The 26,533-nt window shown below is 39.9% G+C and overlaps 1 protein-coding gene across 3 annotated transcripts in view; it reads right to left on the minus strand.

The window, feature by feature from the left end:
* The window catches only part of c3a.1 (complement C3a, tandem duplicate 1), a 46,756-nt gene extending 23,096 nt beyond the window's left edge, over nt 1-23,660 (minus strand). Inside the window, exons 1-22 of one of the 3 annotated variants that reach the window (XR_012384361.1) lie at nt 23,576-23,657; nt 20,278-20,473; nt 20,023-20,191; nt 18,971-19,044; nt 17,294-17,382; nt 16,845-16,927; nt 16,671-16,758; nt 14,292-14,394; nt 14,057-14,174; nt 13,865-13,980; nt 13,611-13,757; nt 13,320-13,523; nt 9,889-10,080; nt 9,659-9,811; nt 9,449-9,578; nt 6,693-6,773; nt 6,364-6,561; nt 4,735-4,837; nt 4,537-4,625; nt 4,288-4,427; nt 2,039-2,251; nt 1,364-1,424 (exon numbers count right to left, since the gene is read on the minus strand). Coding sequence is in view for 2 of the 3 variants with exons in the window: in NM_131242.1 (NP_571317.1) it covers nt 1,364-1,424; nt 2,039-2,251; nt 4,288-4,427; nt 4,537-4,625; nt 4,735-4,837; nt 6,364-6,561; nt 6,693-6,773; nt 9,449-9,578; nt 9,659-9,811; nt 9,889-10,080; nt 13,320-13,523; nt 13,611-13,757; nt 13,865-13,980; nt 14,057-14,174; nt 14,292-14,394; nt 16,671-16,758; nt 16,845-16,927; nt 17,294-17,382; nt 18,971-19,044; nt 20,023-20,191; nt 20,278-20,473; nt 23,576-23,643 (2,815 nt within the window). In the remaining variant the exon portion in view is untranslated. 3 annotated transcript variants of the gene reach the window in all.
* Between the last annotated feature and the right edge of the window lie 2,873 nt (nt 23,661-26,533).

A 26,533-nucleotide genomic window follows, 5' to 3' on the forward strand; every position in this document is an offset into this window, starting at 1 on the left:
ACAGGCTGTTTCACAGGCACACGCAAAGCTTGAAGGTAAACAAACAACGGCTTATCATAAGCATCTCATCGATGATTATTTACACAGTTGGCATTAAGAAGAACATATAAACGTGATCTGACTAACTTCTAGCAGCTAAATGTGTCTGGAAAAATATTCAAAGGCTTTTATTCTCATAGACCGCGCGGACGTAAATGCGTCTGACTGTTGTGATTGGCTAAAGCAGACATCTCACGTCAGCACGTTCTAGACGTGCACGCGCTTATTACGGGAATCTTCCTTCTGCATTCACACAGCGCAGCATTCCAGCAAATTGCCGGTAATGTTACAACTTCTCTTTCCGGAAAATAGCCAGAACGAATTTACCGGTATTTTCAAAAAGGACCTGTTCACACATACAACCTTTCCGGAAAATTGCCGGTAATTTTCCGGAAAGGTCTGTATGTGTGAAAGGGGCTTATATCTGTGACTCTTGCTTCATTTATTGACTGTTATTGTTCCTTATGTATGTACTCTGACCGGTCCACCAAGTTACCTTTACATGCATAAACACACTCACACGTGCACACTCACGCACATACCAGTACCTGACTATATTGTTGTTGTTTTTGTTTTGTTTTTGTTTCGTTGCTTTGTATTTGTTATTTGTTGATGTTTTCTTGTATTTGTATGATTTTTGCATATTCTAATAAATAAAAAATAAAATAAAATAAAAAAACAGTAAAAACGAAATTTGCTGCGATAACAGAAGCTGCGTCAATTTTTTTTTCATCTAATAAATAACTTGCACCTCAAAAAGCAATCCTGACATGCAGTGAATGCGCGGTGGCGTTTGAAGGTGTCAGACGCGGAGCACAGGCGCTCTTGATTCTGGAGGTCATTAATAATATAATAACACTAATACTGAAACGGTAAGGCGTTTTATAATGACCAAAACAACATTACTGATGTTTTACAGTGTGCTCAGCCTGCTGGTTTGTCCATTCACACACATTTTTATCATTACATGATCTCTTTTATCAAAATCACATGACCTTTTTTAAATGCACATGCTAGAGTTTGTGCGGTAAAAGTGTTTCCATCGTAGTTTATGCGCATCTTTCCTTATCAAACTAAAAGTTTATCCTACTCAGTTATGCGCACAAGTTTTTTTAATGCGCATTTTCAAAATTTATGCGCATCATGATGTTTTCATAAACCATTTTTTTTAATGCGCATATGCAAAATGTGCATAAAAATAGGTGAATGGAAACATAGCTACTGACTGGAACTACAGTGTTTCAGAGATGTTTCTGACATAAATAGCAGAGAAGAAAAATTATAATAATCCATCTTCGTTTCCATGGTTGACATTAAATCTCACCGTTTTTAACAGGATTGAGCTCTACATTTGGCCTCTGCAGTGGAAACAGCACACCCTCAGACTGAAAGAGAGAGACAGAGCGTGAGTGAGCCTCTACCATGAGAACTAAAAGTTGTGCTCTAGTTCAGGGGTTCCCAAACTTATTAGCTTGCGACCCCCAAAATAACAATGCTAGTGACTCGCGACCCCCAATATCCTCTGAGGTGGTTATATATACAGAAACCTTGCATGCAATAGCGCACACACACCAATAGACCCAAGTTTATTCTTAGTTTAATCTTTTTTTAATGTAAATCAGAGCTGTAAATGTGCCAGAAAGTTTAACCTGATGTTATAAAATCAATCTGCTGCATCTGACGCCATTGGTGTGTCTTTGAAATGATGTAATTACACCAGGGGTCGCAATCCAATAGAACTAGTAACTATAAGCTACTGTAGTAACTATATATTATATATTAAATATAAACAACAATTTTTCTCTTCAGTAGTTTGATAAAATATGGTAATTCTTATGGTTTAATATAAATAACTAGATTTTTGGAAATCACCCTTCATTGTCCCGCGACCCCTTGGGGGGTCCCGACCCCCACTTTGAGAACCACTGCTCTAGTTTATCTGTGACAAACGTCTTGTGATTATTATGCGAGTGACCGAATGAAATGAAAAGTGACGTACCACCACCTTCAGGCCCTTTCTCACTCCATCAGTGTACACAGCATCATACGCCGCAGCTTTCACCTCAATCATGTGATTGCCCAGTGTCATAGGAATGATCACATATGGAACCGATAAACTGGATTCTTTTGGGATAGTGACTGTTGTTCTGTATTTTCCTTTCTTACTGGCAAGACTGCAAACATCCGCTGACTCCATGAACTCCACACGCACCTGGAGAAAATGAAAAAAAAACTTCAACATCTAGAGGAATCATCCTCCAAAATGAAAGCATGCTAACTGAACATGAAATGTGTGATGATGGAGGGCGTTGGTGTTTTCGTTTATTGGACAGTATCTTACACTAATCTTTATTTTGAGTCACAAGCAACTCTGAAACCCTTAATAACTATTTTTCATGCTTCCACAAAGTATGCAAAGTGAACATCATTGACATTTTTTGGCCCCATACGAATTTTCAACATGAGTTTTTTTGCATGGAAGTCACAATTGACTGCTGCTTTATATATGACTTGACCGCAAGTTTACTTGGGTGCATGCAACAAATATGAAGACATTGAATTTGCTTTGAGTGCGTGCAACCTCTTATCAGCTGGAGGTGTGGACAGGCTTTTTTTGTAACTTCTAAAGATGCATGACTTGAAGTTGAATCTGGCTGACCTATATGAATTTGCATGTGCAGCATCTTTAGAAATCCTAAATAACTGCCCAATGTGAAGTCCTTACATTTTTTTAAGCTTTGAGGAACAACAATGCATATTTTTTGAGCACAGGTTCTCCAAGGCTTTTTAAGTAAATAGTATTTTTAGAAGGTTTTGCATTGACCTTGGATATTCAAAATGTAGCCTAAATTACTCATTTAACTGCACTAAAAGCACATTTTCATAAGTGTCTTCCACAATGATCCACAGCCTTTTCATTTTATATACACTCACTGGCCACTTTATCAGGTACACCTTAATAGTACCGGGTTGGACCCCTTTCGCCTTCAGAACTGCCTTAATCCTTCGACGCCTAGAGTCAACAAGGTACTGGAAATACTCCTCAGAGATTTTGCTCCATATTGACATGATAGCATCACGCAGTTGCTGCAGATTTGTCGGCAGCACATCCATGATGCCAATGTCCCGCTCCACCACATCCCAAATGTGCTCTACTGGATTGAGATCTGGTGACTGTGGAGGCCGTTTGAGTACAGTGAACTCATTGTCATTTTCAAGAAACCAGTCTGAAATGATTCTTGTTTTATGACAAGGCTCATTGTCCTGCTGGAAGTAGCCCTCAGAAGATAGGTGCACTGTGGTCATGAAGGGATGGACATGGTCAGCAGCAATACTCAGGTAGGCTGTGGTGTTGACTTGATGCTCAGTTGGAACTAATGGGCCCAAAGTGTGCCAAAGAAAATATCCCCCACACCATTACACCACCAGCCTGAACCGCTGATACGAGGCAGGATGGATCCATGCATTCATGTTGTTGACGCCAAATTGTGACCCGACCATCCGAATGTCTCAGCAGAAATGGAGACTCATCAGAGCAGGCAATGTTTCTCCAATCTTCTATTGTCCAGTTTTGGTGAGTCTGTGTGAATTGTAGCCTCAGTTTCCTGTTCTTAGCTGACAGGAGCGGCACCCGGTGTGCTCTTCTGCTGCTGTAGCCCATCCGCCTCAAGGTTGGACGTGTTGTGTGTTCAGAGATGCTCTTCTGCAGACCTCGGTTGTAACGAGTGCTTATTTGAGTTACTGTTGCCTTTCTATCAGCTGGAACCAGTTTGGCCATTCTCCTCTGACCTTTCATCAACAAGGCATTTGCACCCACAGAACTGCCGCTCACTGGATATTTCCTCTTATTCAGACTATTCTACATTTACATTTACATTTAGTCATTTAGCAGACGCTTTTATCCAAAGCGACTTACAAATGAAGTCGTAAACCCTAAAGATGGTTGTGTCTGAAAATCTCAGTAGATCAGCAGTTTCTGAAATACTCAGACCAGCCCGTCTGGTACTAACAACCATGCCACGTTTAAAATCTCTTAAATCCCCTTTCTTCTCCATTCTGATGCTCGCTTTGAACTGCAGCAGATCATCTTGACCATGTCTACTTGCCTAAATGCATTGAGTTGCTGCCGTGTGATTGGCTGATTGGAAATTTGCATTATCGAGCAGTTGGACAGGTGTACCTAATAAAGTTTATCATGATCGAGTTTATCACCCCTGGTTCATGTTTTAGTGACAAAATCAGATTTACCTTTCGCTTGTCTGGAGTGTAGTTGTGAATAATGGCCTTGATTTCCAGTTGTTCGCCTCGTACAGCCGAGTAAGGCATCTTGAGGTCAATGAAAAGACTCTTAAAAACAACGATCTCCTCAGGTTCTGCCACACAGATGCCTTTAAGGAGTAATACAGGCATTCAGAATGTTTTAAAGCAGACTTGCAACAATGAAGTTTTTATGTAACAACAGACCAACAGTAACTGTGGTTTACAGCTTCACCGTACCCAGTGTTGGTGACATACTGACAGCCAAGACTTGCCAGGTGGTTATAGAGTCTTTCAGGTACATGGCTTTCTCCATGGCTGAGGCTGGACTGAATTCAGAGAAAATAGCATGTCATTTCAGAATCAGAAATGTCATTTCTAGCAGCTAATAATAATCATTCCAATGGGGATCAGTGAGATCAAAAATCTGCAACTCACCAGTTATCGCACAGATCAATCTCCTCCCACAGCCAGCTTTCTGGGAACTGTGTACGTGACACGATCTCTTCAGAGTCTGTATAATAGTCGTCATCATCATCACCTGTTGTGGCAGATAAGAAGCACACCAGTTCATCAAATCAAGTAAATATTGACCTTATTTTAAAATGCGGAAGTGCGCCTGTTTTTCGCGATTGTCTTAAAACTTCTGATTCAGTCGCCTCTGGGAGAAATGACTAGGAATAATAAACAGCAGAAAATGGTCAAACTACTTGCTCTACAAACAAATGTTTGCATGACTATACAGACAAAGTAGAAAAAATATAATAAGAAAATATCAAATTGCAACATCAAGCAGCATAATAAGCAGTTTTAACCGGAAGTCTCGAGCCAAAAAGATTCAAATGCCAGCGTCCGCTCGTCGGCAGGGAATAAGGCGAATAATCAGTATTCTTTCCTATGAATATTCACTTTCATTGTCCCAATGTACAATTCTTTTGAGCATTTGACCTTTTAACCCCAAAAAACATCCCAATTTAGAATTGACTATTTTCTGAGCAGTTTTTGACTCCTATCGCCAGAACGATTGAATGAGTGTGGCTGATTGTAGACTCAATATTAAGTGAAGTTTATTCATAAACTAATTTCGAGAGGATCACGTGCTTATGATTTATCACGGCCAGTCTCGCATTTGCTAATCACTAATCTTCCAATCATATGAGCCCTAAGCCACTATAAATAGCCACAGTTTTCAGTTCACTTTATCTTCGTTTGGAAGAAACCCCCCTCCTCCCCTATTCTCCTCCTTTACCTGTGATTGGGCGGCACGGCGGCCCAGTGGTTAGCACTGCGAGCCACACAGCAAGAATACTGCCGGCCCTAGTTCCATAGGACCGGTGGGTGTTTCTGTGAGGAGTTTGTATGTCCTCCCCGTGTCCGCGTGGGTTTTCCCCGGGTTCTCCTGTTTCCTCCCACCATCCAAAGACATTCAACATGCATAACAATCAAGCTTGTCTAATCCCTTACGTTCCCTTAGCTACAGCAGCAGGGGAGTTCTGAGATCCACCGAGCTCGGGCTCCCTTCTTGCTCTGCCAACGGGAGGAAGCCCCGGGCTCGAGGAGCCCTTGAGCTCGGGGCTCTCTCCCGGGACAGCATGCCAAATAAGCTTTGTAAATCATCAGCTAAGTGTGAACTCTTGAAACACCCGCAGCTGTGATTGGCTGAAAGATTTGCATATTACCAGAGCTAAACAGACAGTGAAGTAAAAGTGGAGCTTCTTTGGAGGCGGGGCTTATCTACCTTATTACATCATCACCAGAAGCTGTGGTTGAGTCAGACTGCCTTAAATATAAGCTGATTTTAGAGGGAACACAAACTTGCAGGGTGTTTTTATAGCCATATAAGCTCTTATATGACAAAAGAGCAGAATAGCTTGGCTTTCTCAGTTCATGACCCCTTTAATAAATTCAGGAAAACACTGTGTCAAAGGTCAAAACAGCATTATGTATTGCTTAAACTTTGCCTAAACATTAAATAATTACAATTATACAGTTAAAATAATAATATGTTTATTTTTACAGGGATATCTTCTGACATTGCTCAAGGACAAAGAAATCGAATGTACTCACTGCGAGCCAGAATCATCTCCTCCTCTTCGGTCTTTATGTTTTTGCGCTTTTTCATCTCATCGCAGCAGTGCAGGAAGGCCTTGACACACTCTGGTCCATCTCCAATATACGTGGCTCTGCGTTCACATGTGTAGCCCAGCTTATTATCCTTCATCCCATCAATGCAGCACTGTCTCTGTCCATCAGCGTACTGACCAGCTGAAAAGACAATGAGGTAAGTACAAGAACACGCTGAACAACTGATAAGATCAAAATTCCTCTAAAATCTTAAGAAATCCAAAAAGGTTATTTCAGAATTTGAATTAAATGCCAGTAGTCCAGCTTCTCACCCAGTGTTGCCGTGATTGTGCGAAGATTCTCAGATTCTCTTCTTCTTCTTCTTCTCTTTGGAGGGTCAGGACACTCGGGGTCTAGAGGACAAGTCATCAAAGACACTTAGGGAATTGCATAATTACATTGCTGCTCAGTAAATAAAACCAAGATCGCTTTGAGGCAAGTCGTTAGGACACCATCTTTGAAATTTGGTTCCTGTTTTTGAATGAAGATTTCCCAAGCTTATGATTAAATATCATATTCAGAATCACCAATGAAATTTAAAGCATTTGTATCTTAAGTGAAGTTTATCTCTAAACTAATTTCGAGAGGATCTCGTGCTTATGATTGCTTGTGGCTGCCCCCGCATTATCCAATTTATCATTCACCAATCAGACAACTCCTAAGCCACTATAAATGCCCTAGGTTTCATACCACAGTCATCTTCGTTTTGAAAAATCCCCCCTTTCACCCCTTCTCCTCCTCCTTCCCTAGATGGGTGGCACGATAGCCCAGTGGTTAGCACTGCTGCCTCACAGCAAGAACGTCTCTAGTTCTGGTCATTACCAAGCCAGCCGACGCTTCTGTGCTCAGTTTGCACGTTCTCCCCGTGCTCACGTGGGTTTCCCCCGGTTTCATCCCACCATCCAAAAACATGCAACTTAAGTTAATTGACTAATCTAAATCAAGACCATAGACATGCGCTTAGTAAATATTTATCTGTTCATTAGCTACTACAGCAGGGGAGTTCTCGAGATCTACCTGAGCTCAAACTCCCCTCTCGCCTTGCAACGTGAGGGAGCCCCGGGCTTGAGGATCTTTTTAGCTCAGGGCTCTCTCCCAGGACAGCATGCCAAACAAGCTTTAAAATAGTGAGATCAGACGGAAAAGATTGTATACAGATTAAAAATCCAGTGAACATTTGTTTTCAAGTGTGGTTGGTTGGTTTAAAAGTAAAGCTTTTGGTCGGCGCCAGTGGTGTAGTGGTTAGTGCGTCAACACCAAGCGGCAACCTCCCGCTCTCTCTCAGGAAGCCAATACGGAAGTAACTAAAACTGCAATTCATCCGAAATTCCGCTAGTCCTGGCCGCTCCTGGCTCCAAAACAGAGCAAATTTCAATTGAGCCCACTGTTAGAATGGCCAACTTTACAGCAGAAAAAAAGGTGTTTACAGCCTGGTACAAAAAAAGATTTAGGTTAATACAGCTAATATTACCCTTCATGACAACTGTGAGGGGGTGAATTTTTTTAGAACTCATCCGTTTCCTTTATATTAAGTTATATTAAGTTTGCATAATTAAGGGCGTGGCCACTTGAGTGACAGCTAGGTCTCGTTGGTCGGCGTCACGTCACCTCAGCTAAATCCTGCAGATTAGCCACTGAACTCGGCATATTTATCGCATTTCTGTGTTGTTTTATGTGGCTTTACACAGTCAACTGCCTTTTGGACTTGTTTCCTACACTTATTTGATGGAATGTCATGCTGAGTGAACTTAATTGTGCTCACAAAACATTCACGTGTCCTCCGTTTCCCATGTGAGTAAAGTTATATACTTATATACCATCTCTATACATGTATTTGTTTTATTTAAGATCATTTATCGTTTATATTTATATTTAGAGCTGTAATGCACTCCAGAATCTGTCAGATTGATTAGCTGTGGGCTCTAGAACAGTCATCTGAAGTGTTGTCATACAGTGTTATGCTGGATTTCATCAATAGTCTTACATTAACTAATACAGACTATATCTGAAGTGTTTGGAAGTCATTCGCATTTTCCTCCTGTTGAAAAACGTCATAAGAACAATGTTTAGTGGCTCAATGTATTACAGCAGTGTTTTTAAAAGACTAAACACTTTATTGATATAGTGTACAACCAAGCGACAAGTGGGTCAGAATACAAACGAGTCACAGGTGATAAAGTATTAAGCGTTCTCCCAAAGTAAAGTGTGTCTGAACCAGGTCCAAGCAAACTGTCAGCAGGTGTCTGTAGCTCCGCCCACTCTCCGCCTCTTTGCCCATGTTTGGTATCCCGCCGTGGGTGTGATGACGCGCGAACAAAATGGCGATGGTTGGCCGCGCCTACTTGTGGCTTCTTTTGCGCTCTTTAGAAACCTATGGGTGACATCACGGATACTACGTCCATATATTTTACAGTCTATGGTCAACACATGCACTCCGGTGCTCGCGGCAACCTGAGTTAGATTCCGCCTCGCGGTCCTATGCCGATCCTTCCCCTCTCTCTGCTCCCCATGCTTTCCTTTCAATTCTCTACTGACCTATCAAATAAAGGTGAAAACCCCTAAAAAATAATTATAAAAAAAGCAAAGCTTTTGCTGTCGCCAATAGCCTAGTGGTTAGAGTGCTGACACACTGAGGTGTTCACATCGACCCAAGCTCGATTCCTGGCTCTTCCCCTCTCTCTGCTCCACACACTTTCCTGTCTGTAATCTCCACTATCCTGTCCAATAAAGTTGAAGACCCCGAAAAAATAATTTAAAAAAGTAAAGCTTTCAAGCTTTATGTTGATATATGTTGCCTGTTTGTGAAGCAGGTATTCTGTGAGATTCCAGCACATTTGCCGACCTCAGAGTGTTCATAACAACGATATACTTTAATAACATTGAGCCTCTCCCCAGAGAATTGTCAGTCTATAGGGATTGATGATTGGCTCCTTTACTAGAATTATCCTTTTGCACTATTTAAAACTACACAAGTTATGTGTATTCTGTAGTCTTTAATACAACTCTAGAATAATAATTCAAAACTTACTTAATCTGGTGTCGGTTCCTCCTGCAGTGTTCGACTCAAACATCAGCCCTGCATCGCTGAAAACCCCCATAACATCTCTTCCACCTCCTGCTGTACAACCGGTGTCATGCTTCTCAATGACATCCCAGATCTAGAGGCAAATATTGACAGCAGTTAAGCTTGTTTTCTGTTTGACCTGATTGTCTGATTACGTTCATGAAGACTTTTCACCTTTGTCTGAGTGAGTCTGTTCTTGTTAAGGACGTGCACAGCCTTGTCAACCACCACCAGACCAACTCTGGCTCCAGGATCTCCGCTTATTTGCAGCTTGACCTCCTCTCCCGTGTTATAGTTATTCTGCTTGTTCTTCACCTGAAGCTTGAGCTGTCATTAAAAGGAGAGAAAATGTGTCAGAAAAAAAGGTTTGGCACATCAAACATTTCTTGTGATGGTTGATCCACCTTTCCCATGCACGTGTCCTTCACATCGACCCAGACTGAATCAGACACCACCTCATTGGCTCCCACATGGTAATAAGCCACAAAGCGGAAGGACGGCACCATTTCTTTAGTCACAGGTTGGGACAGAGTGATAAGAGCTTGTCCTTGTCTCTTGAACCTGTCTATTTTTACAATCTGACCTTTACTCAAGATCTGGAAATGAAGCAGATGAAAAAGGTTAAGGCCCGTTAACATCAAACCCAATGGTCTCTATTTTGACGGTCCATGCGCAGAGCACAAAACGCAGGGCGCAAATGTTTTCAGGGCATGTCAGAAAACGTTTTTGCAAATTTAAGGACGGGAAATCTGCCTTGCGCCGTGGCGCATGGTCTAGAAGGGTTGAGTTTATTTTCTTAATGAGTTATAGGTGTGTTTTGAGAATAAACCAATTAGAGTCTCATCTCCCATTCCCTTTAAGACCCAGCTGCGACGCGCCAAGAGCGCAATCGCTATTTACAGGACGCAAAGTAAGTCTAAGTGGAAAAAACTGAGCATTTCACAAGCAAACAGTTCACAGTTTTTTAACAGAAAACTGTTAAACAGAGCATCTACTGCGTGAGAATGAGAGATAAATGATCTAATTTCACTTTCACTCTTGGATAGGGAAACCTTTACGCACAGACATCAATTAGCCTATAAATAATTAATTTTGTTTGTTAAGCGCAAAGATTTGTTTCAAAACTATTTCTAAATTCAGTTCTAATTTCCAGCAAACGAATAAATAAACAATAATGACCAAGTGTGGTCAAAATAATGAGTTATTTCCAAATACACCTGCCATGCCCCATATGGTCTAAAACCTGACAGGTGGGCAAATCTAAGCTTGTTTTTAATAAAACAAATATAAATATGGATATATTAAATAATACTGCTAATAATAATAACATTATACAAAAGCAAATTGTTATGAATGAACTGAAAAAGCCTCCCAAGATGAAGAAGACATAAAAGCAGTGATTTTTCATATTTATATAGGGTAGAAAATAATATGTTTTGTAATATTTTAATCCTTTATATTTATATTCTATATCTATTCTTATTATATCCTATATATATCCTTAATATTTACATTTGTTTCATATGTAAAGATATTTGCCTATTGCTCTCTTGTGTGTATTAAGCAGTGTGTAAGCGAGGCGCAACTCTGCGCTGGAGTTTAGACCGGGTTTGTTTTGGTCTAATGAAAAATCTATTATAGTCTCTCAAAATAGCAACGCGCCAGCTGTCTGCCTCAGAACGCCGTCCATTTTAGACCAGAACGCCTATGGGACGCACATATGAGCGCTAATGCATTTGCTATTTAAACAGCGTAGCGCAACGCCTCAAATCGACTCTTGCGCCAAGCTGAAACTACCAAAAGACTATTGCGCCGCGTCTTGCACCCCACTGGGGCGGGTGTATGATAGGGCCCAATAACTATAATGATAACGATCAAGATACTGTTCTAATATACTTTCTGATTGTTAAACAACAACAGAGTTCAGACCACAGCTATAAAGATACAGATGTAGAGTAACAATGTCATTGGGTTCACTTTCAGAATTTGTTAATAAACAATAAGGGCCCTATCATACACCCGGTGCAAGGCGCGACGCAATTGTTGTTTGCTAGTTTCAGCTCAGTGCAGGAGCCGTTTTGACGTTTTGCACCACTCTGTTTAAATAGCAAATGCATTTGCACTCATATCTGCTCCCATAGGCGCATGGTGTAAAAAAGGAGGTGTGTTGAGGCGCATTGCTATTTTAAGGAACATAAATAGTCTGTTCAGTAGATCAGATCAAATCAGGTCCATTGTCCAGCGCAGAGCGTGTTAGTTGTGCGCCTTGCTTACACATTGGTTAATACACACAGGATGTACAGCAATACACAAATATCTTTACAAATTAAAAATTAATAAATATTACACAACATATTATTTTCTAGCCTACATAAATATAAAAACCACCGCCTTCATGTCTTCTTCATTTCGGGGGGCTTTTTCAGTTTACTCATGACAATTTGCTTTTATATAATGTTATTATTAGTAGTAGTAGTATTTATTATATGCACATTTATATATATATATATTTTAAATAAGCTTAGATTTGTCACCTGTCAGGTTTTGGACCATATAGGATGTGTATTTGGATATAACTATATATATTTTTTGATTATTGTTTATTTATTCATTTGCTGGAAATTAGAACTGAATTTAGAAATAGTTTTGAAACAAATCTTTGCGCTTAACAGACTAAATTAATTATGTAAGCTAATGGATGTCTGTGCGTACAACACGTTTCCCTATCCACGAAAGTGCGCATGGATTGTCAAAATAGAGCCCTAAAACACTGACAGCCAGTCAGAGTCCATTGAAATCTAAAGGGCTCATGCATTTTAAAGCTACAGATGAGGTTGCGAAGAAGCTCTGGCTGATGTTTAATCCTCTTTTCAAAAATTATTTAATTATTAACCAAGTAAATCTTGGTTAAACCATTGGAAATAATGATAAAAATACATTGACATCATGCAAGCAAAACTGGAAAACTTTAGTATATAAATATAAATAAAAATAAATATAATAAAAAATAACAAATATAAATATAATAAATATAAAATAAAAGCACCTCAGGTAGACAGTATAGTTTCAGCATCTTTTTGTTTCCTCTATTGAAAATGCAGAGGAGAATAATCTGTGTTGTTTTAATTCCGCTTTACTGCAATTGCTTAATTAATTCTAGATTGCATGAGCTGGATTCACTGGTTCGCTGCGCTAGAAATGCAACACACTGAGGACATCTGCTGGTTACAAGGAGCTAATGAAAAAAAAAAACATAAACTAAAAATAAACTGATAGCTGGGCTGCATCCGAAACCGCCTACTACTCAGTAGGTACAGCATTTGAATTTAAACGTACTACTCGGCCGTTAGGAAAGTGCGTTCTATATAGTATGAATGTGAAAAGTATGAATGGAATACGGATTTACTACATTCGCCATTTTGTCATGGTCACGTGACTTACCTGCGTCAGTTGCGTCGCTTCACTTCTATTCATGAATTCTCTCATGGGGCATTATGGGATAGCGCAGCATGCATGGGATGCGCACTCCAGAATCTCGCCGGAAGTAGTAAATCATCCGGGTACATCTCGCATACTGATTTTCGAATTCTATGAATTCGGACATACAACTCGGCTCGCATACTGATTTTAGTGTACTATATAGTATATAAGTATGCAGTTTCGGACGCAGCCCTGATGTTCATGAGTGTGGATGCATATACATTTATTGTTATAGTTCTTGGTGTAATTGGACCTTTAAGCTTTTTGCACATTTCCAAACACAAGCTGTGGTAGAAATAAATGACTGGTGTAAATGGTACATTGGTGGTGTAGCTGAATATCAAACGATCATTACCATAAATGTGTAATCTTGATCTTTGACTCCTGGACTTTGCCCAGTGTTCAGATTGACTTTCATTTGATCACCGATCTCAAGCTCCGCAGCATCAATGCCGATGTGCAGGTAGTTTTTGGAGCCACCTTTGGGAACGTAAGCATGAGCCGTCATCTTCTTCACTGCTTGCTCTTCGTCTGTTATGTCTGGATCTTTGGTTTGTGCCTGTAATAAATATAGAAATATCACTGGGTTTTTACCCAGACGACAGATAATCGCAGCTTGTTCCACATCATTTAAGTGATGTCTTACAGTGATCTCTTGTGTTAAAACGTTTCCTTGAGTGTTGACCGTCACTTTAGCAATGCCATTGGCTTTTGTTTGACCTCTGACTCCTCCAGGATTGACCTCCACTATCACATTTTGAGCAGGCGTCTCATCAGGATTCGTTACGTAGATCTTTTATTAAAGCAGACGGAAATAACAACCTCAGTGATCTCTGTTTGTGTTTTGATCAACGTGTTCTTCAGCTTATGTTTGTAACTTTATAGTGAACAAATTCATACCGAGACATCGAAGGGCATTCCAGGTTTGAAGAATTGAGCTGTTTTCTTGAAGTTGATAGTGTATGGAGACGTCACAATACGAATTCCTCTCCTTTCTGCTTCCACCATTTCACTGCCTGAGACACACAAATACTCTCCATTAGCCGTTCGCACACACATGCACAATCACATACAGCATCTGTTGAGTCTTACCACTTTCGGTTAAAAGACTGACTGAAACATAGATTGATTGTCCAACCAGCTTGTCAATACTTTTATAGGTCTCGATCATTTGCTTGGTCAGTTCTGCAGTTCCTACTCCTTTCAAAATCTAATCAAATTGGTGAAACATAGCAACATCAGTCTACAGGACAGTAAAAACTCTTACATTTTTAAAATCAACCTCGTGTTGTTGAAGAACATTGAGGTTGATGAAAACATCTCTTACCTGAATTTTTTGCAGAGAGCCAGTAATGCCTGTTTTCGTCTCCCCGTCCATCACACCAAACATCACAAACGCATTTCCTTCCACCTGCTTTCCAAACAGGTACCTATAAAAGCACATCCGACTTTGATTCAAATATGATGATTGAAAATGGTTGAGATGACAAACAACTGCCAGTTTGAAGGATTGAAATGTATTTTAATAAATGTGGAAAATTTCTGTGACCCACAATGTTCGCATAACGTAACGAGGCAAAATAATATCGGCATAATAATATCGGCAAAATAATATATATGAAATGGACACCCCTCCCCTTCTTTATTTTGTGTGTGTGTTTTGGTTTATTTACCAATTACCATAATTTACATTTTTGTGCATATAAACGTATGACGTTATTATTTCTCTTTTAATGTTTAATGTTAATAATTGTTCTGAACAATTTTCAAACAAGAACATAAATAAAAAGTCTGTGCTGAAATTGATCAAAAACGCAATAGCAGCATTTCCCGCTTGCATTCGAAGCACGGCTGAGTGGATTATTGACCTCTGCTGATTGGCCATTGTGTTCACAAGTTCATCAGATATGACTGTGATTGGCTGCAATGGTCACCGGTTTACAACAGCGCTCACACAGACATTGGAGTGTTTGAAAGCCTCATTTATCAGTGGATCCGTCAGCATTATGGTAACTAATGCCTAGTTCAGACTGCTTGATTTTAGCCCCGATTTTGGCTCGCCGACAGGTTTTGAGAAATCGCGGACAAATGCCTGAAATCACAGGCAAATCGGTGCTCGTGCACGTGAGTGACAATCACACAGTATGAACTTTCAAAGACGCGATCTGAGAGAATCGCCGATGAGTCGCCGATGCCTGCGAGATATTTGGCGTGCTAAATATCTGGAGCTGTCGGCGATTCAAATCATGCCAGTTTGAAGGATTGAAATGTTTTTTAATAAATGTGGAAAATTTCTGTGACCCACAATGTTCGCATAACGTAACGAGGCAAAATAATAGCGGCAAAATAATAACGGCAAAATAATATATATGAAATGGACACCCCTCCCCTTCTTTATTTTGTGTGTGTGTTTTGGTTTATTTACCAATTACCATAATTTACATTTTTGTGCATATAAACGTATGACGTTATTATTTCTCTTTTAATGTTTAATGTTAATAATTGTTCTGAACTATTTTAAAACAAGAACATAAATAAAAAGTCTGTACTGAAATTGATCAAAAATGCAATAGCAGCATTTCCCGCTTGCATTCGAAGCACGGCTGAGTAGATTACTGAACTCTGCTGATTGGCCATTGTGTTCACAAGTTCATCAGATATGACTGTGATTGGCTGCAATGGTCACCGGTTTACAACAGCGCTCACACAGACATTGGAGTGTTTGAAAGCCTCATTTATCAGTGGATCCGTCAGCATTATGGTAACTAATGCCTAGTTCAGACTGCTTGATTTTAGCCTCGATTTTGGCTCGCCGACAGGTTTTGAGAAATCGCGGACAAATGCCTGAAATCACAGGCAAATCGGTGTTCGTGCACGTGAGTGACAATCACACAGTATGAACTTTCAAAGACGTGATTTGAGAGAATCGCCGATGAGTCGCCGATTGCCTGTGAGATATTTGGCATGCTGAATATCTGGAGCTGTCGGCGATTCAAATCATTCCGTGTGAATTGAGTTTTGACTGAAAATAACATCAGCGATCGCCTACAGCCAATGAGAGAGCAGCTTTCACTAGCGTGTGTGCGTGTGTATACCTGCTGCAGGCCAGCGGGAGGCTGGGGGAGAAGTTAAAAGCGCTCTTTTTCGGTTTATTTGGACCCACGAAATGGAGGAAAAACTAGTGGAGGTTTGACAGGACTCAGGAGCAACCGTGTCTGTTTGACGTTTCATACAGAAAGAAATTAGTTTATTATCAATGTTGAGGAGAAATGGCGAATTCCCTTTAAACCCAGGTGAGCAAACATGTACATGTCCCATTAAAGGCTTCTTTCTCATCATGTAGTCAACAACAAAAGATATACGACGTGTTTTTGGCTGTGAGACGTAGTTTGGACGAAGTTGTCGGCGATTCTTTCTATAGTAAAGTCATGCAATGTGAATGTCCCTGTCGCCGATCCATCTTGCAGTGTAAACAAAACAGCGACGAAACGCAAGCCCAGATAGTCATGCAGTGTGAAAACATCTGTGACACGACTACTTTGAAAATCATGCAGTCTGAACTCGGCATAAAATACAGCGAAAACACAAACTGTGGACAACTCTTAATGTTGTTTCTTAGTCTTTTAGATGATCTCAGTTGAAATAATAGTCATACCACAAGGAAAACAGAGAATTTCCACAACTTTTTAAACTCATTTTATCTTACTTGGCTTCGATGTCGACTGTCAGACTTTCATCGCCCACATAGTAGAATAATTTACTGGGTTGTAATTTCACCTCAAATGTTGGAAGCACTGAAACCAAATCCAACCAAACACACAAATAAGCAAACACACTCTTATCAGACTATTACACAACATGGTGTTGACACTCATCTCACCGTATTCTTTGACCTCAAACTCTGCAGTAAACGTCTTCTGGGGAGTGTTTGCGAATCGTGTGACGACCTTCCAGATGCCCAGACTGAAACATGCAGAACACATCCATAAACACACACTTGTCTGATCTCACAACATTAAAACTGATTGTAACAGGCACGGAACATGAATATTGTCCTAAAGTAGACACTATAAACCAACTGACTGCCATTAAGGGCCAAAGTCTTTCAATAATACACAGAAAATATCCACCATCCCCCACCGTAAAGAATTTGCATTCGTTATTATTTTAACTAATAATATTTCACTTGTCTTTTAGTGAACTTCAGGCTAAGAGAAGTTGCTGTATTATCATCACAGAACTGTGCTTTAGCATTAAACCTCGTCATAGATCTAAAAATATGAAGCTTCTTTGAATCACGAGCTTCATTCCAAACAAAAATATAAATACCTGGCAACCTCAGGGATGGCATACTTTCCAGACTTCATTCCTTTCACTGGATATACCTTGTCTGATGAAACTGTGATGTTTTGTGGATTCTGGAGAACAGAAAACAATGCGTTAATCACATTTTATTGACATTGACAAAAAAAAAATACACACACTAGACCATCACGGACTTCCTAGGTTGTCTTGTAAAAGCCTGTAGAACGTAAAGGTCCAGGGAAATTTTTGTGTCATGCAAAGAATAAACAGTTCTGTAAAATCTATAATCTCAAGCAATAAATGGCTGTAATTCACTTAAAGGGCATGTGAAGTGCTTTGAAATGTCCATTTTTTTATTCGATGTTTGACGTAATCTCAACTGAAACATGACGAGAGGGTGGGACATAGAGTAGCTCCTCCCCTTTTTAAATAAACAGCCAGTAGCGTTTTGTTTTTATCACAGCTCTGCCAATGAGAAGCATCTTGAAGGGGGCGGGGGACATGTCAGATACTAGAGAGCATTTGATTGGTCAGAATGTTTGATAAGAAACTGCCCAGCAGACACACAACGTCATAAGATTAGGTTAGATTTAGGTCACCAGCATATAAGGACAATGATCAGTTGACATCCAATAACAACATGAAATGTTGATCTGTTCATTTTCTTGTCGGCTTAGTCCCTTTATTAATCCAGGTTTGCCACCGCAGAATGAACCGCCAACTTATTCAGCAAGTTTTTTTACGCAGCGGATGCCCTTCCAGCCACAACCCATCTCTGGGAAACATCCACACACACACTCATCCACTATGGACAATTTAGCCTACCCAATTCACCTGTACCGCATGTCTTTGGACTGTGGGGGAAACCGGAGCACCCGGAGGAAACCCACGCAAACGCAGGGAGAACATGCAAACTCCACACAGAAACGCCAACTGAGCCAAGGCTCGAACCAGCGACCTTCTTGCTGTGAGGCGACAGCACTACCTGCTGCGCCACTGCTTCGTCCTGAAATGTTGATACTTTGTTGATTTTAGGTTGTGTTGGAACGTGTCCAAAATCCACCGTCAAGCCAACATCCTAAACCAACATCATATTGACGTCAAATACTGACATTTATGACATTTAGGCATAATAACCGAAATCCAAGACTGAATCTGATAGACGTCATATTGCTACCGTCCACACAACATCAAGCTGTAACATCATAAGATGTTAATATTTTGTTGTTTTAAGGTTGCGTGGAAAAGAATCCAAATCACAACATCTGTCCGAAGTTGGACATTGACGTCGGCCTGACGTTGGGTTCTGACATCAAACTGATTTTCATTTCCAAAAAAAGGCAATGTCCCCATGACGTAGAGGTACAACATCAATCTGACGTCCTGTTCCTGCTGGGTGAAGTATGACGTGAAGTGAAATCCATTCAGGCGGAAGTGTCAAGCTGCAAACTTTAGGTGTTTATATCAGTTACATCTTCTAAACGTGAACTTGTCAGCGTATAGTTCTTCAAACCTAACATACTGAAGCTAACATCTAAAAAACTGTATATTAGTTTTAGGACCTTTAATGGCCACCAGTTGCTAATAACATGTGTTTCTGTATTACATATAAAGCCACTTTAACACTGTCTGATGCTCACAAATGCTTAATATCACGAATAAATCAGTGAGTTTGTGTGTAAACTAACTGATATTTCTTACCATGATTTCCACAGTGATTCCAGTCTGACTGAGTGGTTTCAAGTTGGGCGTCAGAGACAAAGTCCTGTACTGAACTGAAGAAGAGATCAAAACAAAAGGTAAAATGCATGTCAATGAAATGATTTGTTTAGTTTTATATGTTGTGTATCAGATTACAAAAGCTTTTACCATCAATTATAGCGACAAAACATATAGGGACTATATTTAATTGCTAGTTTTTGTGCACATGCCATCTTTATGATGTCTGGGACATTATTTATGAATGCAACAATTCAAAATAATAAATGCATTATATATTGTTCATGGTAACACTTTACAATAACAGTACATGAATAATGATGTATTAAAATGTAAACTAAACATTACTTTATTATGAATTAATGATGAGTTAAGGTATGCACTAATTATGAATTAACTTTAACTACAACATGATTCACATGAGTTCATGTGTAAATAACGACTACCTTAATTACTTGTTAGTTCATGTTGTTAATTAATGTATTAATTACCACATTAGTTTATGCTTAATTTAACCATGATGAACTCATGATATGTTAATGTATAATTATGTTGTGACTTTACTTGGAGGGGCACATCATCATTAACCGATTCTTAACTACTCATGAACTCCTTATACACGTCCAACTAGAGAGTTTACACTGAATAACAATAGAGAAGTGTTCTGTCAACATCAACATGAAGAGGAGTTCATGAGTAGTTAAGCATGAGTTAATAGTGATGTGCCCCTCCAAGTAAAGTCATGACATAACTATACATTAACAGCTCATGAGTTCATGTTGGTTACATTTAGCCTAAACTTAAATGTTAATTAATACATTAATTAACAACATGTACTAACAAGTAATTAAGGTAGTCGTCATTTACACATGAACTCATGTGACTCATGTTGAACTTAAAGTTAATTCATATTTAGTGCATACCTTAACTCATCATTAATTCATAATAAAGTAATGTTTAGTTTACATATTAATACATCATTATTCATGTACTGTTATTGTAAAGTGTTACCTTGTTCATTTTTGCAAGTGTACCTGTGCTAGAAGGCGTGTAGATGGGCTTGTCAGTCTGTACAAATATATATCCAGACTGGAACGACAGCAAGACCACTTTCTCCAGAGTGTGATCCGGGAAAATAGCTTGCAGATACACATACTGCTTCTCCAGAGGATCATCGGAGAACAAGTTCTGATCATCAGGGATCTAAATATCAGAAGATTCATGTATTAGCTACATCCAAAATGAAATGCAAAGATGGCATCACTGCATTGTGATTTAGGAGCGCTCACCTTTATATCTGTGAGGATCTGGAAATTGTTTTGTGCATTCAGATTCACTGATTTGGTCAGGATCTGCTTGTCTTTCTTCGGGTGGTTTTTTACTGTGATTTTCACTTCAAAAGCATTTTTAGAGTAATCCTGCGCCTCCACAAACACGTTCTCTGATGAACCCACTCTCAGCAGATTAGGAGCCGACAGCACATATCTGAGGAGATCAAATCAGAGCGCTTGAAAACTTGCGTATTTAATAATAATAGGAAGAAGAAGAAATTAAACAGTACCAGCTAGTACTAAAACTGCAGCAGTGTCTCATTTAATATGGCAAATGTCTCATTTTGCCAGACAAAATGCTGAAATTTGAGGAAGTTGAATGTTTTTTAGCTGTTAAATTATTGTTGTTGGGTTAGGTGGCTTTATTTGTCTATATTTGAAACTTTTAATTTAGTATTCAATTTAAACTTTTATATTCATAAGTCATTTAAAGGGAACCTATTATGCAAAAATCACTTTTATTAGGGGTTAAGCATAGATGTGTGGCAACAATCAGTGAATATAGTCAGCTGCTAATGGTAACGATAAATTAATTATATTTGTTATAATCACACATGATATGAAACAGTCTGCAGAAACACTTTGATTGACATTGTCCCTTTGTACGTGTCATCCAAGGGGGAAAGCCCCGCCCACTACTAACCATTTCTCCCTTATTAGGCAAAGGATGTTAGTCTCGTTGTTTAATCCACTATGCTGACACACAGGCACTTGCAGCTCCGTCATTTTAAGACTTAATTGTTTTCATTTCAAAAGGAAATGAAAAAAAAAGCCACAATTACAAAAATTATTACTTTATTAAAAACGCTGGGTTGTCCTTGTCCATATTTGGTCCAACATTTTGTTAATACAAAGCATTTATATATATATATATATATATATATATATATATATATATATATATATATATATATATATATATATATATATATATATATAATATAATATAATATAATATATACATTCATTCATTTTCTTTTGGCTTACTCCCTTTATTAATCTGGGGTCGCCACAGCAGAATGAACCACCAACTTATCTAGCATATGCATTGGATACCCTTCCAGCTACAACCAAAACACCAAAAAACACCCATACACTCTTAAGGCGACATGGCGCAGCCAACGTGTTGATGCATAGCCCTACGCCATGGCCGTCGGCGTCGCTAATGCGCTCCTCTCAAATAATGTTACTACATGTCGCAATGACGCCTAGCGCAAGCTCTGTGATTGGTCGACTTGGTAGCGCTAGGCGGGAACGAGAGCCACGCGAGCCCGATGGAGCGATTGTTTACAAGTGTGGAGTCTCCTGAAGGAGCTCCAGATGGAAAGTTTTGTTTAGTGTTTACCTCATGGTTTAAGTTGTTGCACATCTGCCGGTTCCTGCCTCAAAATGAGCGAGTTTGAGCCACTTGTACAATAAGGAAGCATTCAGAAAAAACAAAACACCAGCGAAGAAACTCGACACTTAGGAACAGAAACACCTCACTGCCAACTAGTGTTTCTGAAGTGTTAATGCAGACCAACAGAAACTTCAGGAAATGCCAACTAACCCAGCCGGGGCTCGAACTAGCGACCTTCTTGTTGTGAGGTGATTGTGCTACCCACTGTGCCACCGTAATGCCATATATATGTTTCTTTTGAGACTTTTTTTTAGTTACATTTAAATGACCAAATGGTTGGGTCTGTCCGTATATGACCCAGTGTTGAGTTAAAACAACCCAGCGTTTTTCAGAAAGACAAATGCCAGCCGCACAGTATGTTGCTCATGTAGCCTTGGTGCAGATACTAAAATTGCTAAAAACTGCACTGTATTGACCAATGACTGTAAAAAATATGGACGACGCGACAGCCCCTTTTCCCATTGAACGACTTGAGGGCAAAACGCCTGCTTGACGGGCACAAACTGTCACAAAAGACTGCTGAAATTGGAGCCTTGACATGCGCAGAAGGACTGTCTGATGGAGCCAGAGGAGGAGCCGCGAAAATGAGCGGAGTCGAGCTTCCAACCAAACGCTTTATGTAAAATCAACCACGCCCCCCGAACTTCTCAGCATGCGTTTGCTGTCATATCAACACAGATGGATGTAATAACGTTAACAAATATGAGGGTTTTATATATTCAATCGCGCCAGCTCCGGGCCGCAGCGCATAACCTACTCGCGGCATCGCGGGCTGATTCCGGCTCGCATGCGGCAGCGCCGGCTCGCACGGCCGCCGCATCTGGCTCGATTGACTCGGGCTGGAATCGGGTAGTGAGTCCAGGCATCCGGAGTAGGTCCAGCAGAGGTAGTCAGTCTGAGCTCTGAGGGGTAAGTCTCCAGCAGGCGAGAATCTAGCCGAACTGGTCCGAGTGTATTTTGCCATCTGGGTGGCTAGGCGTGTATCAGCAAACTAATAAAGCCCGAAAAAAGCCCTGACCTTAGCGAATAAACAGTGTTCCACCAGGATCATGTATGTCAGAAACTATAGTTTACAGCTGAACTCATTTTGTCATGGTAAAATAACACAGAAATCGAAAAATAACACTTCAGTCTCCTGCCGAAGCTCAGACGCGCTGCTTTGAGAAACTGTCAATCACAGCTGTCAATCACGATGACACGCCCAGCATTAAATTACTGCTAAAAACAAACTGTTTACAAAAATGAAGATCTGCACCTATTTCAGCACAATAACCAGTGCCGTAATCCACCAGAACTATCTTTCGGGACATTTTATTGCAAGTGTAATCCTTTTTTTTATTTGGGCTCAAGTCTCCTTCATTAACACGGAGGAGGCGGGCTTTATGACTTGTACTGCAGCCAGCCCCCAGGGGGCGATCTAACGGCCGAGACCTTCACTCAAACACAGGCTTGCGGCACACTTGGTATTGACCCATAGGCATTTGTAGCTCCGCCCTCCTTTGAAAAGAGCAAAATCTCATTTGAATTTAAAGCGACAGTCACCAAAACAGCACAATTACTATCAAAACCTAAAAGGGTGAGTTTCAGAGAGTTATGAAACATAAATTTTGCAGTATTTTAAGCGGAACATTAACAAATACACACTCTATGGACATCAGAGACTTATTTTACATTTCGTAAAAAGAGGCAGGAAAGATCGCCTTTAAAAGTCTCTGTATTCTATTTAAAAGGCACCTATACAGTTTTAAAAGTATTGCTTTGGCATCGCTGTTAATAAGAAACAACGCAAACAATACCCAAGTGTATTGAGAAGCGCTGGTTTAGTGGATGTGTGAAGAAAGAGTGTGTAATACTCACAGCGGGTCACACAGTGTGAGGAGAGCTGAGGAGAGAAGAACAGCAGAGAGAAACAGCAGCTTCACCATCCTGACTGTGTTTCTGTAAACCTGCAGACGCTCACATTTATACCAGCAGCGCTCACAGTCCAAACTACACTCTCTCTCTCTGTGTCTCTCTATCTCTCCCTATCTCTCATAGACTCCCCTCTTCTCATCATGCTGATTAGGCAACACATTTGGGAAAGGGAGGATCTGGGGTAATGTTTTGGACTGAATTTCCCAAATTACGCAAAATGTCCACAACAAATGACAATTGTGTTTATTAGTACACTGTTGAAATAAAAGGCTGGCTCAGCTTAAAACTGTATGGCTATTGCTATTTTTGAGTTGACTCAACTTTTAACCCAAGTACTGCTCTTGACTCAAGTCTTGATTTCAAGTCAAGTCAACTATAAAAGCTCTGCAGCAAGTTGCCTTACAATTTTTAGATGACTCAACCTCTTTTTTTTTTTTTACGGTGTCATGATGAATGCAAAAAGCTTAATAATGATCATGTACATGTCTTATTCTGTACTTTATTTTATTCCTCATGTGTTCATTCACTCTAAAAAATATACTGGGTTGTTGTAGGTAACCTAATGTTGGGTCAAATTTGGAAACCCAAAATTGGGATAATTTCATTCATTCATTCACTTTTTGGCTCAGTCCTTTTATTAATCAGGGGTTGCCTAAGTGGAATGAACCACCAATTTATCCAGCATATGTTTTACGCAGCAGATGCCCTTCCAGCTGCAACCCATCACCGGGAAACATCCATACACACACATACACGACGGACAATTTTAGCCTGACCAATTCACCTACACCATGTCTTTAGACTTGTGAGGGAGCACATGGGGGAAACCCACGCCAATACGAGGAGAACATGCAAACTCCACACAGAAGTGCCAACTGGCCCAGCCGGGGCTTGAACCAGCGACCTTCTTATAAATTCAATTAAACCCAGATATCATGGCCAAATATTGCTGTTTGCATTAGAAAAGCCTTACAAAAATGTTTACCCTCTACAAAAAATGCTGTTGTTCTAACCCATTTTTAGATTTATCCATATTTGACCCAACATTGGTTTATTACAAATCATATATTTTTTAGAGATTAATAATTTGTTTTAAGGCGGCACGGTGGCACAGTGTGTAACGCTGTCTCCTCACAGCACAATTTGGTTTGTAATAATCCAATGTTGGGTCAAATATGGACAAATCTAAAAACACAGTGTTTGTCTGGGTTGTTTTTGTCCATACTTGCCACAACATTGTGTTATTACAAAGCATGATTTTTAAAGATGTTAATATTTTTTTCACCTGGTGCTTGTGAGACTATTTCTTTCAGTTGGGTTTAAATGGCACTTTTTATCCTAAAGCTTGCTTCTGTCCATATACAGTTTAACCCAGTGTTGAGTTTAAACAACCCAGCATTTTTATAGTGTTGACAAATGGCAAGTGCCCAGTATGTTGTTCATGTAACATTGGTGCAATTATAAAAATGCCAAAAAACTGTCTTAACAGAATTGTGAGTTAAATAAAGACTAATAAAGAGTTAAGAGGAGTTAATGCCAGTGCAGTTCACATTTCCCGTAAATCATTCTGCTTGTTGGGTAAATACAACCTTTGGTAAATTGGCTGCTGCACTATTGATATTTCAAGGGGTCAAGAGGACTATTGAACGGTAAATTTTCATGAAAATGTGCTAAAGATGTGAGCTGCACTGGTACAAACACATTTATTTGTTAACACTTTAATTGAACTAACAATATTGTATTTCCATCAGAATACGAACACAGATTATCTTTAGCACTGCTGGTTAAACATAAAATACATTTCATTTTCTTCTCGGCTTAGTGCCTTTATTAATCCGGGGTCGCCACAGCGGAATGAACCGCCATCTTATCCAACTTATCCACCCACAACCCATCTCTGTGAAACATCCACACACACTCATACACTAAGGACAAACTAGTTGCTCTACAAACAAGTGTGTTCATGACTAACCTACTGAAAATAACAGCTTAAACCAGCCTAGGCTGGTTGGCTGGTTTTAGAGGGGTTTTGGCCACTTCCAGGCTAGCCAAGCTGGGAGTCCAGCCAAAGCCAGCTATGTCCAGCTTAAAACAGGCTGGTCAAGCTGGTTTTAGCTGGATTTAGCTGGTCATTTTTCAGCCAGACCAGCTAAAACCAGGCTGGAAATGGCTGGAAACCAGCCTGGAAGTGGCCAAACCCCCTCTAAAACCAGGCTGGTCAACCAGCTAAAACCAGCCAACCAGCCTAGGCTGGTTTAAGCTGTTTTTTTCAGCATAAAAAGTACAATTATATAGCAATACATCATCAGTTTGCAACATCAAGCAGCACATCAAGCTGTTTTTAACGTCTAAAAATCAGTGCAAGCGAATAAAACCAAAAGTATCAAGCTAAAAAATTCCAATGGACGTGCCCACCCGTATGTAAGGAATAAGCTCATATATTTTATCCAGAAATAACACTCATCACATCAGGCATTTTAAGCATGTGTTCAGTGTTTAAAGGCAAAAGGGCAACACAATCTCACGGCAATTCGTAACTATTTGATTTAGTGGCTAATTCGTATGAATTCGTACGATTTAATTCATACAATTTAGTACGATTTGCTCATCCCCAATGATGGTGGGGTTTAGGGGTGGGGTTCGGTGATACGCCTCCTTTTTAAAATCATACAACTTCGTACAGCTGAATTTGTACGAAATACAAGCTAATGTATGTCTTCAGGGAATAATAAATGGCAGACAATAGTCAAACAACTTGTTCTCCCTGCTGAAAAATCCAGCTTAAACCAGCCTAGGCTGGTTGGCTGTTTTTAGCTGGTCGACCAGGCTGGTTTTTGAGGGGTTTTGGCCACTTCCAGGCTGATTTCCAGCCTGGTCTTAGCTGGTCAGGCTGGAAAATGA

The sequence above is a fragment of the Danio rerio genome, chromosome 1 (genome assembly GCF_049306965.1).
Source record: "Danio rerio strain Tuebingen ecotype United States chromosome 1, GRCz12tu, whole genome shotgun sequence".
NCBI classification, from domain to species: Eukaryota; Metazoa; Chordata; class Actinopteri; order Cypriniformes; family Danionidae; genus Danio; species Danio rerio.